Source organism: Typopeltis vanoorti, chromosome 21, assembly GCF_054136105.1.
Source record: "Typopeltis vanoorti isolate ZY-2024b chromosome 21, IOZ_Tvanoo_1.0, whole genome shotgun sequence".
NCBI lineage: Eukaryota > Metazoa > Arthropoda > Arachnida > Uropygi > Thelyphonidae > Typopeltis > Typopeltis vanoorti.
In genome coordinates, this window is record NC_143569.1 from 65430335 (window position 1) to 65445304 (window position 14970).

Consider the following 14970-nt stretch of genomic DNA (forward strand, 5'->3'; position numbering starts at 1 on the left):
TCTTAAATCGTAACTAAATTATGCACATTCAGTTGTCTTTTCTGTTGAGATTTGTAAAGTATTCAGATTTTTCTCAGTACCAGTTTATGAGCTTACTGTGCAGCTCATCAGCATTGCTTTTTTAAAATGTTCTATATTCCTTTAACTGAAGTAACTCTTATAATGCCATCTGAATATAGACAAACTCTGAAGGCTGAATATTTATCATAAATGGGAAATATATATTTCTGAAAAATGATCTTCACTGGTCAACTATAATAAGCTTTTCTTGTGCACATAAATTTCAAAAGTCAAAGTATACACAAATTTTAAACAATTTCAAAGATACAGCTGTACCTAATGACATAGATTTATTCCAGAGCATTGCTTTGTTAACAGAAACTTCATTAGTAGAAATAATACAAAATGAACAAAAATATGTTCCTATATGCAAAATTAAATCTGTTTCGTTATTCTGAAAAAATAATTAGAATAAAAAATACATTAGAATCGATTAAAATTAATGAATTGTTATTGCAAGTAAAAAAAATTCAAAATTCAGAATTTATAACTGGTGAACACCGTAGTTGCTACTGTTTATATGAGTATGAAGGTTTTTTTTTTTTTTTTCAAATGAATTTGATGTCGATTGCTCATGTAACATCTCTTTATGCCAATTAGTTGCACCCTCTATAATTGCTGTAGTTCTTTTGTTACGGGCTCTATTCTGCTCGTTTTTGAATGTCATATGTCAGCTTCTGTAAAATTAACTTTCTATTTGCACAGTGTCTACCAGAATAATAGAAATCTGATTTTATTGATTAAATAGGGTTTCAAGCCATATCTTCTTCTTCCAACATATAAAACAATGAACTATAACTTCTCAGGAATTGCTAATAGATTTTTTCACATATTCCATGTGTGAAATTATCAAATTAAATATTAAATTGAAGTTGCATAACTGTGTATTTTTATGAAAGTGAGTTATTTATTACTCTATGCTTTAGATCAGCAGTTCTCAACCTCTTTGAGGGGAGGGGGTCTGCAAGAGATTCATTTTTGAGAAAAAATATTTCATGTTTATGAACCTTGATGTACTACCATGGATAGTACAGACTGACAGCATATACGTGGGTAGTCTGAAAAATTCTCGGCCAAACAATGAAAAAACGAATTTATAATTTCAAAATTATTTTTATTTTTCAACATAATCTCCCTTAAGACTAATACATTTATTCCAGTGATGCTCCAGTGCCATTATCCCATCCCTATAGTGGCTCTCAGTAAGATCTGCAAAATACCGCTCTACAGCTGCAATCACCTCTTGATTCGAGGGAAAAACGCTGACCAGCAAAGAAGAGTTTTAGTTTGGGGAAGAGATAGAAGTCAGAGGGAGCCAAATCTGGGTAATAGGGTGAATGTTCCAACAAACCGGGTCTTTTCTCACGAATTTTTTTCGTCTAGTCTGATTAAAAGATCGGAATAATATTCCCTGGTTATTGTTTTACCCTTTTCAAGATAATTAATAAACAAAATGCCTTTAGTGTCGTGACGTTCTATTTTCATGTTGTGTTCTAATCTGCCATCTTGTTTCAAGTCACTCTTATCAATAAAACAACTAATTTGCAAATTGATCACCGATCCAAAAGTAGGGAAATTTATAATTATACTGCGCCACCCTATTTTTAGATTAGTCTATATAAAACAGTAGGATCAATTCTTAATTAAGTTAGCAGTCTTCTCATTTAGGCCGAATTATTTACTATTCTACTTGGGGCACCCGCAAGATTCGAATTTTTTATGAACGGTGCAATAAAAGGGAATTCAAGCAAACACAATATTTAGATTAATAAAATAAAACATTTAATATATGATATATAACAAATACAAGAATTCTACTTTTAAATGAAACAATACAAATAACTTAATACATCTTGCTAAGTCACTCATTCCAATTCAATGTTCTAAACTTTAACATACAATTCACAGCTTCAAAATTACAAGCTTTCGTAACTCAAGTTAATAAAACAAAACTTCTCATTTGATCAGTCTGCACATATCTATCAGTTGTACTTAATGTTTAAATTCACAGCAGGCACTAATCAAGGTAGACAATATTCCAAGCAATCTTATTTCGCACCTTGAACTTCGAAGATACGTTATAGTTAATGTTAGAATAAACAAACATGTATGACTACTCTTACCAGATACAATCTTCAATACATCAATTTATTGTGAGCACACTTATGAATTAACTTATTTAAGCTAGCGGAACACATTAAATAAAATTCTCCAACGCTTTAACTGAACTACTGTTAATCGCGCTTCACTACTCTAAACAACAGCAATAAGGTACTGATATCTTTCCTTGTTTACTTTTCTCCAACTAGTTAAATTCATTATAATTCTTTTCAGGGCAACATAGAATTAAGACGTAATCCTAGACTAACTGGAACTAATCAGAATTTCCCATTGAATGTCCAGTTCTTTATTTATCTGATTACGACATCAATTTTCCTCTACAACAACAGCTGATTTCACTTGCAGTTGAGTATATGATTCACTACATTTTTGCTTACTTCTAAACACTATTCTCATGAATTTCTGCCCTAAAGAATTTATAATTTTCCTTCACTTCTTTGCTTGTATCCTACCTTCCTTCAGGCTCTGCAAAACTCTCTCCTTCTCTCTCATTAAAATTCTTATTGCCTTTCCTTCTCCTTTTGGTTCCAAGGTCACGCACTCCTCGACTCGTGCATGTTTATTTTATGTGTCTCCATGACAACCAATGAACGCAAACATTTCGCTAATGTAATACAACGCTCTACTACTACATAAGTGATTACATAACGTTAAATTTTTACAAATAAGAATAAACAGAATATTTGAGCTACTTAATCAGCTTTTTCATTACGTATACAATTATTTATAATAACACTTTTCATTACTTTATATAGATATTTTAGTTATCATAAATTTCTACACATATTATTATTTAATAAACTAATAGTAGGTTAAGTTTAGAATAAATATTTAAATAGTAATCCTTAATTAAGGAACAATAAATAATTTTTATACAAATCATGATTAATATATAATAAGCAATGTTAAATGTGAATGAAAAAAATAAATTACACAACATAGTTTCATTCACAATTTAACATTAGCATCCCAAAACACTGATGCCATCACCTTTCCAGCTGATGGAACGACTTTGTCTTCTTTGGTGCTGAACAACCAGCTTCTATCTACTGTTTTGACTACTGTTTGGATTCTGGTGTGTAGTGGTGAATCCAAGTCTCATCCATAGTAATAAATCGACGCGTAAAATCAGTTTTATTCTTGTTAAAACACTCCAAGCACTGCTCAGAGATTTTCATGCAAGTGCAGCACCCATCTTGCGCAGAGCTTTTTCATTTGCAATTCTTCATGCAAAATATATTCTACACGTTCTTTTGAAATGCCTATAGTCTCAACAATTTCACGCACTTCGATTCACTGGTCATCCAATAGCGCGTGCACTGATCAATGATTTCTGGTGTTACACTTTTTGGACGTCCTTCACATGGATCATTTTCAAGACTGGTACGGCCGCGTTTAAACTCAGCAGCGCATTTCTTAATTGTTGAAAATGAAGGAGAAAAGTGCCTGTAAACTTTTATGAACTTCAAATGAATTTCTTTTGGCGTTAAAGCTTTTTTTACAAAGAATTTTATAACCACATGATACTCAATTTTATCCATTTCAAGGGATACAGACAATGCTTTAGCTTCCGACAGCTCTATAAAAAAAATTGTTTCATAGAATGACTTGCAATTTCATATGGATGCTTATGACAGATGTACCAACTTAGAGAAAAAAATCTTGCCAATAGTGTTGCCATTTATGGTCGATGCTGAGAACTTTTCAGCACTTGGATATACCGAGTCAAAATATAGAAACAGACTAAATATAGAATGTGATTTGAGAGTGCAAGTTACTACAATTGAACCAAACATTTCTGAGCTTGTTTCAGTCAATCAAAATCAATCTTCATACTTGACACTGAGCATCACTATGTCTTAGTGTTGCTTTCATGAAAATAACAGGATGACTAACCTCACTTCAAATATTTTTTAAGTGGGACATCTTTATCTTATAATCCCAAGTGTCTTGGTGTTGTTTTGTGTAGAACATTATTATATAATAAACATTTTACGAACGTGGCTGCTAAACTGAGAGCAAGGAATAATATTTTCAGCAAGCTGGCTGGTACATACTAGGGAGTATATGCATCTATTCTCTGTGCTTCTGAACTGCGATTAATATATTCAACAGCTGAATAATGTTTGGCTGAACATTTGATACAGAAGTAAAATCTACAGTTTTAAATCAGAGAATGTGAATTATAAGCAGTACTGTTAAAACAATGCCTTTTAAATGTTCCCAGTTCTAAGTCACATAGAACCATTCCATATTAGGAGAAATGGAGACCTACTACAAGAGTTCAATCTATATACTGATTCAGTCAATTAAAATCAAGATGCCCACCAATTGAATATGCTTTTAAAAAAAAAAAAAAAAAAACTTTCTTCAGATAACTACAGTGAGCTAGCATGGCACTCAATGTGAATGGATAGGGCTCCTGTGGGAGCCTATCCTCAGTGGTTGACATCCTGCAGGATTTGAGCCCTCCTGTAACATCTGGATTACCCTCAACAGAGTACAGAGTGGCCATGGTCATTTCAGTTATTCACTCCACATATGGAGAATGCAGATTTCTCCAGTATGTAATTGTGGGTCAGAAAACCAGACTATCTATCACATTACCAATGAGTGTCCTGAGCATTCAGAGGCAATCAAGAAGACTTATTTATTGTAACAGTTAGACCTGAAAATTTGACTTATGTTCTTATTTCGTTTAATTTCCATTTTAAATCTTGTAAAGTTTTGTATGTATGTATCTTCACAGCAACTAAAAATCAGTGTTGTTTTTAATTTATTTTAACTATATATTAAAAAAAAATAGTTTCTTTATTTATTATTATTATTATTATTTATTTATTTTTGCTGATATATGTTGGTTTTTCATAAGGGTCTGTTTGCTTTTCTAGTATTTGTAGTACTGGGTGCAAAAGATTTGGAAATGCTGTTTTAGGTGGAGTTTTTTCCAAGCATCATATTACTTAATGCAGCAATTCTTATTCATCAGATGCATGGAATTTTCACAAATTCAGAGCATTTTAAAATTAATTGCAGCTTATTTCCATATTGTCCAATTTTGATTATTTTTTTCCCTCTCATTTTTAATACTTGAGTCATGTATTTTTTGATTTCTTCTAGACAAAGCAATCAGGGATTCTATTGATATGCTGTCTTTACAGAATGATTTAAACAAGCTGAAAACTATGGACAAATCATAATAGTTGTCAGTTCATTGTAAGTAAGTGTAAAAGTATGCACTTTGTGAGATTTCCAAATGCATATTATATTAGTGAGATTATGATAAGAAGTTAAACTCAAAGGTCACATAGCAAAGATTGCAAATACAACTTGAAGAATAATTGCGATGCTGAAACAAGCATTGATGATAATCAATGCTTGTTACGAGGCCTTGATAATGACTATGCCTGGACTACAGTGCAAATTTGGTCTCCTGGGTACCAAGAGAATGAAGATGCTGTGGAGAGGGTGCAAAGAAGAGTTACAAAGATGATATTGGAATTATGGAAGTTTGAGGACAGATTGAAAGTATGTGGACTGCAGACACTAGTAAGCAGGAAAAGGAAAGGTGATATGATATTGATATCATATCATGCCATGCCTATAAATTTCTGAAAAAAGGTGTTTTGGAATACCAATTGATGAAATTTTTCATTATGTGGAAGGTATGGAGGGGACAAGGGTCATATGTAGAAGCAGTTTGTGTTGTTAAGAAAGGGTAAATTTTTGCTCTCGGTGAGAGCAAAAATAAAAGATACATATAGGAAAAGTACCATGAATGGGAACAGATGATGTAGGTGAAATAAAAACTGAAGATATCTGGAGAAATTACTTAGCAAAATTATTAAATGCGATAAGTAACTACAAAACAGTAGTAGAAAATATCCAGCATGAACATATCAGTACTGCAGATAGAGAAAGCTTTCATAATCTGGACTATATATTATTACATGACACCTCCAGGGAGTCCAAAGACTCATCGAGGGAGGGCACCTACTCTAGAACTCTGCCTCCACCAAGCGCAACTACCATCACCATCTACCGCCACTAGATTTTTATAGACTATCACAAACATCCATGCCTGCGGCAGGATTCAAAACCCACAGCCTTTTGGCTGGAGAGCGGATATGCTAACCTCTCGACCAACCAGGTCGGCTAAAAAAATCTTCTAGTTGGTGACTAGAATAGAACTTATGATGCTCTTTCTTCATGGACAATACATGCCACTTCCACTGAGCTACACAGGTGCAAATATGTGCAATATATGTGATGAGATATCAGAAATGCTGCTCTAGAATATAAGTATAAAATTTTGATACTGCCTTATGTGGCATAATTTAGAAGTCCTATCAGAAGGTTAAGTTCCAGATGATTGAAGCAGAGTGTGAATAATATACTCATGTTTAAAAAAAGAAACAAAAACGAATGATCACAAGAATTTTCATACTACAGGTTCCAAGTAAAATTTATGCAGGCATCCTTATGGAAGTGAGAAAAATTGATTAGAAACTTGAAGAGCATGATGGGTGACCAAATAGGGTTTTTTAGGATCTGATATTTATTTTAGGACAAATAGCCAAGAAAAATAATGTAACAAGAGAGAGAACTATCTGATCAAAAATATCCAGGTGCCTGCTCGCATTCTAATATAAAAGTTGGTCCACATTTTGCTGCTATAACTGCCTTCAGTCTTTTGGGAAGGCATTACACTGGCCCTTGGTACATTGCTGCAGTAATTCATTCCAGTCAAGTTTGTTAATACCCATCTCATGAAACCATTCCTCCACAGACTTTGCTTTGTGAATAGGGGAATTGTTGTGTTGATACAGGGAAAAGCATTCGCCAAACTGTTGTCATAAAGTTGGAAGCACAGAGCTCTCTAGAATATCATTATAAGCTGCAGTGTTAAGATTCCCTGTCACTGGAACTAGAGGGCCCAGCCCAAACCATGAAAAAAATCCCCAGACCATGATGCCTCCTCCACCACACTTCACGGTTGGCACAACACATTTGGGAAGGTAGCATTTTCTGGGCATCTGCTAAACCCATACTCATTGATCAGGCTGTTAGGTTGATTAATCACTCCAGAGAACATATTTCCACTGTTGCAGAGTCAAATGGCAGAGAGCTTTACACCATTTCACCCAGCTCTTGGCATTGCTCTTGCTGATATTAGGTTTGTGTGCAACTGGATACCCAAGGCCGCATTTATACTTTTGGAGGCCCTAGGTGCAACATCATTATGAGGCCTCAAAAGAACAAGTCTATTTCAGTTAATCAAATTCATATGATTTTTTTTTTAGTTTATTGAAAATAAAAGTTGACATTTCCATAATAATTCATTTTAATAAAATAAAAATAATACCACATTGGTATACATATATTTGCATTTAAAAAAAAGTATAAAAATAAATCAGTTCAAATTTAAATTAAAAAAAATTAATAACTAAAATTTTTTTTTTCTGACTTTGGTTTTAGCAAATATATCTAATGTCATCATAATTAATAGAGTCCATTACATCTGACTCAATGCATAATAATGACAAGTCACTTGTTTTATTTTGGTGCAAGTTGCTTCTTAAATAATTTTTTATTTGTTTCAGCACTGAAAATGAGCATTCAGCACTTGCATTTGAAATAGGCATCGTCAAAAATATTTTTAAAATTGTTTCTGCATTCAGAAACGTAGACCTTAATCCATCGTTTATAAATTTATACATATTTTTAATTGAAGAATTTTCTTCCTTTAGCTTATTAAAAATTGCTTAACTTCATCAATAAATTTTCTAAGTCAATATCAGTCCCATAAGTTTGTAAAATTTTGTTAATACTAGTCTTGTACTTGTCTTGATCTATATCTTTCTTCAAAAAAATGTCAAACATATCCAATATGTCTAAATAACTTTTTGCTCTTTCAGTCATTTCCAAAATTAGCTTATAAATGATATTAAAAGTATTAACAATGAAATTTTCTTTCCCATGTAATCTGATTGTTAGATTGTGAAACTTCGTCACACATTTTTTTTTTTCGTTTTTTTCACTCTTTAAATTTCGTCTCATCTGTTAATAAATCTGTTTCATTTAAAGCAATAAAACTATTTCTTGTATCTAAAATAAAACCAACTAGAGACTGTAACAAATTATTGGCTAACAACAAATTCATATCGGGATCTTGTAGAGATTTACTCATCTCATCTCATCTTCCCTCTTTTACCTTGTGGTGTTGAGGGTTTATTAATCATCGGACCTCAAACCATTCACAGGATAAGGTGGTCACCCCCCCGGTGTATCCTATGTCTGTAGTGTTGAGTTCTCAAGGACGTTTTGCCTACTTTGCAGGATGAAAACCCCCAGGATAAACTGGGGGAAAAAAACCCTACTGTCCACGCCCAAGATCAGCTAACTTGGCTATGGCTGAGGAAGATCCTTCAGCTCCTGACATCACTGACAGGAATCAAACTGCGCAGACTAGAGATTTACTAGTAGCATTTATTCGTTGTAAAATTTTGTCTCTCACACAACTGTTAAAATTGTTGTTTCTGAATTGTCAAAATGTTCAGCCAGTGATGAGCTCTCTAATTTAGAAATAGGTTTCTCATGAGGAGAAATGGATAGTTTCCATTTCTACTCATAGTTCCCAGTTAAATTTAAGGAATGACTAGAGCATGGTATATAATGTGCAGAGGGACTATTTTTTCAGCCTAGCTTGTAAACCTGTATAAACACCTTTCATCTTGGCAGCATTATCATAGCTTTGCCCTCTGCACATTTTTATCCCCAAAGATAATTCTTCTAATTTTTTTAATAGTACCTCTTCTAAATATAAGGAATTATGTTTGTGTAATACTGATGAACCTGATAAATGTTTCTCTAATGTTAGAATTTGTCTTAGCGTACCTAAATATAATAGCTAGTTGGTTATTATGGGCAACGTCTAGCATTGAATCAAGTATTATTGCAAAATAAGCAGCTTCCTTAATGTCTGATATTAATATTTCTCTTGTTTTATTAGCTATTAACATGATGAATTCATCACGAGTGTGATAAGAAACATGCTTTGATCTGCCAGAACTACAGTTGCCATACATTTTCATGTGATGGTTTAAAAAAAAAAAAAATCACCAAATTTACTTAAATAATGTAAACACGATAAATAATTTCCGCAAGAATCAGAAAAAAAATATCATTTGTATTGCCTCTAAATGCTAGCCCTAGTTTACTCATTAACTTAATGGTAGCTATTATTCTTTTTAAAACCTCTCTCCAGTAATTTTCTTCAGATTGTATTTGTTTCATCAATTCGACTATTTACAGAACTTCATCTTCTTTAGCGATATTTGCACATCGATCGTATATGCTCAGTCGAATGCACGTGATCACATAAGGTTTGTGTTATATTTCTCCAGTCATTAAAACCCTTCATTAAGCTATTATTTGACTTAGAAAACAATTTACAAACAAAGCAGTAAATTGCTTTGCTGGTTTCTGAAAAAATTAGCCACTCTCGTTTCTCCTTTGTTCCATTCACCTTTTTACAGTAAAAATGTGATTCATTTACATTTCTGACATATACGAGGGTGGCCTGAAAAGTTCTCGGCCTAACAATTAAAAAACAAATTTATGTTTTCAAAATTATTTTTATTTTTTAACATAATCTCCCTTTAGACTAATACATTTATTTCAGTGATGCTCCAGCACCATTATCCCATATCTGTAGTGGTTCCCAATAAGATCTGCAAAATACCCCTCTACAGCTGCAAGCATCTCTTGATTCGAAGAAAAATGCTGAATAGCAGGGAAGAGTTTTAGTTTTGGGAAGAGATAGCAGTCAGAGAGAGCCAAATCTGGGGAATAGGTGGATGTTCCAACAATTCATAGTGCAGATCCCTTAATTTTCCCATTGCCAAAACAACTGTGGGCACATACATTGTCCTGATGAAAGATGATTTTTTTTCCTTTCTCAAGAATTTTTTCATCTAGTCTGGTTAAAAGGTCGGAATAATATTCCCTGGTTATTGTTTTACCCTTTTCAAGATAATTAATAAACAAAATACCTTTAGCATCCCCAAACATCGATGCCATGACCTTTCCTGCTGATGGAATCAACTTTGTTTTCTTTGGTACTGAACAACTGGCTTCTGTCCAATGTTTTGACTTCTGTTTGGATTCTGGTATATAATGGTGAATCTGAACCATAGTAATAAATCAACGCACAAAAATCAGTTTTATTCATGTTAAAACACTCCAAGCACTGTTCAGAGATTTCATGTGAGTGTGGTTTTGATCTGCTGTGAGGAAGCGTGGCACCCATCTTGCGCAAAGCTTTTTCATTTGCAATTCTTCATTCAAAATATATCCTACACGTTCTTTTGAAATGCCTATAGTCTCAGCAGTTTCACGCACTTTGACTCACCGGTCATCCAATACCATATCGTGCATTTGATCAATGGTTTCTGGTGTTGTTACACTTTTTGAACGTCCTTCGTGTTGATCATCTTCAAGGCTGATACAGCCACATTTAAACTCGGCAACCTATTTCTTAATTGTCGAAAGAGAAGAGTGCCCATAAACTTTTATGAACTTCGAATGAATTTCTTTTGGCATTAAACTTTTTACAAAGAATTTTATAGCCACATGATACTCGATTTTATCCATTTCAAGGGATTCAGACAACACTTTTGCTTCAGACAGCTCTATGAAACAAACTACTTGATAGAATGACTTGCAATTTCACATGGATACTTATGACAGATGTACCAACTTAGAAAAAAAAATCTTGCCGATAGTGTTGCCATCTATGGTTGAAGCTGAGGATTTTTCAGACCACCCTCGTATTCTATTGTAGTCTGTGTATTCTTTTTTTAAATTTTCGATTTTACCAACATTCTGAGGCATATTTATTAAAATATGCTTGATAAATTGTTCATTAATACTAATTAGCCACACTGCTATATCGGTAGGATAAGAGATAGTTTGCTTGCTGCTAAGTACAGACTCCGGTTTAAAATTTTATTAAAAACTCTCTTAATTTGTTTCATTTATTTCTTTCTCTCCTATATTTTCCACATTATTTTGATGTTCTTCATTTTCACTTTTGTCTCCTCCTGATACTGATACCAACGTTTCGCTTTTATTCTGAGAAGTTTGAGGTACAACTTAAGTTCCATGAAATTCTTCATTCCCTTAATTTTCAGAAGAACGTAAGAAAGACAAAATTACCACCTTTTGACTATTTAGCTGTTTTTCCTTTTCTCTGAGTCGTTTTCTTTTACTAGCTCTGGATTCAAACTTTCTTGGCATCATTATGTGTATAATACTGTCAAAAGCAAAATAAATATTTATTAAATCTAAAATAAACTTATTAATAAATAAATAATTACGTTAAAGGCTTTAAAAAAATAAAAAATGGAAACAGTAGCATCTTGGTTTCGTTAAAATAAGAATAATAAATTCATTGAAAAATATATTCATACTGACTGCGACAACTACTTTAACCATATAATTAGGTATATACTCTTGTATACTGCTGTAGAAATACTAGCCAAGTAATGGTAACTAAACTATCAGTTGTTGTTACATGTGTTTACTAATGACACTTAATCTCCCTACTGGCCAAGATGGATGAAATAGCCAGATCACCCTAGCATTTTTCATGGATCAAAACTGCATTCTACATTTTATAATGCAGTTACCCCCCTTAGTCGATAATCCCTGAACACCGGTTTTTAGAGCCGTTAACAGATTAACTGTAGTGGAGCAACTTTGTGTCACTTGTCTTTACATGTACTGTGTTACTTAGAATTTCCTTTACTGTCCTACAATATTTGACCTTTTTTGCTGCACAGTTTATTTATTTGTGTCTCTTCCCAAAAATAAAAACGAATTTCACATGTGCAAAAATAATCAACCCTGAAATGATCAGAGATCAACCTTTGCAGTGAATCTATTTAGTAATAGTAAATTTGTTGTCTTTTATTCTTCAAATCAGTGCAATGGAACGACAGCTTAATGTTCTTTCACTTTACTGACAATATAGAAGAATTTTTTTTTTTTTGCGAATTTTCGTGAATATTTCTAACATGATTTTGCAAATGTAAGGTTTTAGAATGTGGTCTCCCCAGAGTGTGAGGTCCCAGCTTTTGCCTAATGTGCCTTATGTTAAATGCAGCCTTGTGTATAGCTAAGGATACTTGTATTCTTCAGGCCTGGATGAACAGTTATGATACTGGTGTTGCTTGCAGAAGTACTTCAGAACTTGATAGTGTGTGTTTCAAAAGACAAGAGATTTTTAAGCTACTGGGTCATAATTGTGCTGTTGTTGCCCCTAGACATTTCAACTTCACAATAACATCACTTACAATTGATTAGGACAGCTTTTTTGTGGTTACCACCCATGAAAGGTTATTACTAAGCCTATAGTACATTTGTACTGTGGATGGGCTAAGAATTTTTTTTTTTCCTTCTCATTTTTATCAATTTTATATATTTTTTTGTAATTTTTTTAAAATTTATTTTTACATAGTCTGGATACCCTGTTCTAGAAACCAAACATGAAACTTTTTTTTCAGCCACATCAGGCCTCCAATAAGCAAGGCGCTCTCACACCAGGCAACAAAATTCATCTTCTACCTAAAATTTCCTGAACTGCATTACTGCAAAAAGTGACATCCTGTGATAGTGCCACTTCCAAAGTTATGAAATAAATAAAATAAAATAAATAATAATAATAATAATAAGTGAGAATTTTAACTTTTGATTTATATATTAAAAAAAAAACATGTCTAATATTAGAGGTCTTAAGCCGCAACTTATTTTCAGTGTTTCAGTACAGTCCATTTGATTATTAATGTTTGTCTATGAAGATTGCTTCCTTTTATATGTGAACGAACCATGGTTGTGATGTATATAGCCATATCCACAGCCATACTACAAATGCATATCCAGATTTTTTTGTGATCAGATAGTGTATACTAAGAATCTGTGTTTAGTTTTTGTAGCTCTGTAAAGGAAAAGCTAAACCAGTTTTAACTTCCACATCTTGGATTAGAAATAAGACAGTCATTCAAAGACAACAGATATGCAAGTTCTGAGGGAAATTAGGGAAGAAACAAGTGGAATCACTTGCCAAATCATATTTATAACATGATTTGGCAAAAATTTAAGTATACTAGAAAGGAGCTTATCTGCTTAGCATTTGAAAAGGGATCAGCAAAGCAGATGTTTAATGCTGAGATGGTTGGAAAAATATTTACACCTGTTTCAGGTGTAAATATTTGCACTTTTACACCTGTTTCAGATGTAAAAGATGCATGCAGGTAATAGTACCTCAATGGCTGAAATGTAATTTCTGACAATATTGGACTTAACAGATTAATTTAAAAGAAAATTGTTGAAAGTGAACTAATAATAATGTTAACTTAATTGCATTTAACTCTCATAGTATCTTATGTTTCTATTGAGGGAGGACGTATTAAGAAAAATGGTGGAAATTTTATTTGTATACCATATTTGTTAATATTGTGTTTTGGATATGACAGTTTTGCTTGCTACATAGAGTATGCCTTTAAAAATTAATTTTATTATTATTGTTTTTTTTTAGAATTTGCATTGGCTGTGATCTTTACCTTAAATGCACTTGTGAATATTTGGACTTATTTATATCCATTTTTTGGAGTCTCTCCATTAGAAGTTACACCTACACAGAAAAGGTTATTTGGCCTTTCAGATAATGGTAAGTAAAAAAGCATGACTTACAAGTTTACAATTAATATTTTCAGCTTTTAAAATCTCTGTATGTATGAGATCTCATAATTATTCTAATGTTTCTTAATTATAATTAAATAATTATATTATTTAAACAAAATTATTACATTTCCTTTTGAAATAAATTTTATGTCTAGTAAATTATGAATTACATGAATATACAAGTTCATATTTTTTTTTATTTGTAGTTGCATGTTTTCATTTCCTCAACCACATATGATATGAGTCATTCATATGATTACAGTTAACAAAACTTAAATTTGCATCTGAAGGAATGAAACTTGAATGTGTAGTAAAAGTGCAGTGAAAGTGTGTGTGTGTGTGTGTTGTCAGCAGTTACATTGTTAAAATAAGTATAATATTGTATCTTATAATAAGTTAAAATATTGTATCTCAGAGAAACTATAAATTCTCCCATTGTGAGAGTATTTGAAACTTTATTTTTCACTTGGTTAGACTATAATAAATTTAGTTTAATCCTTTATCCAAGTGTGAGCAAACAAAGTTTGCGCCTGAAAATATCTTCAGGACTAAGGTAAGGTAGTACAACACCGGGCAACTCACAGCAAAGGTGGATCAAGCTCTCAACTCCTTGTCTCAGTATCTCCCATAATGCACAGCACATCTCCTTGTGGACATGTATACTGCTATGCATTAAGGGAAGGGCCACTACCCATACCGGTTTCGACTTTTATTGAGGTCTTGTCAGTGGGAGCTAGGCCCAGAGTGGAGATACTAAGGCAGAAGCAATAGCAGAGGTCATCCTTACCTATAGGAGTTGCCAAAAGGTGTGCCACCTTATTATTAAATTACTCTGAATTTAGAGAAAGATGTTTGAAAGTTTATTTTTCACTTGGTTAGACTATAATAAATTTAGTTTAATCCTTTATCCAAGTGTGAACAAACAAAGTTTGCACCTGAAAATATCTTCAGGACTGAGGTAAGGTTATACAACAGGACTGAGGTAAGGTAGTAGTGCATTATGGGAGATACTGAGACAAGGAGTTGAGAGCTTGATCCACCTTT

General features: G+C 32.8%; 1 protein-coding gene across 1 annotated transcript in view; it reads left to right on the forward strand.

Annotated features, from left to right (window-relative positions):
• Nucleotides 1-14970, forward strand: part of LOC150094928 (transmembrane protein 209) — a 293574-nt gene that overhangs the window by 31363 nt on the left and 247241 nt on the right. The window contains exon 4 of the mRNA XM_090411152.1: nt 13781-13912. Coding sequence (XP_090267278.1) covers nt 13781-13912 — 132 coding nt within the window. The remainder of the gene's footprint in view (nt 1-13780; nt 13913-14970) is intronic.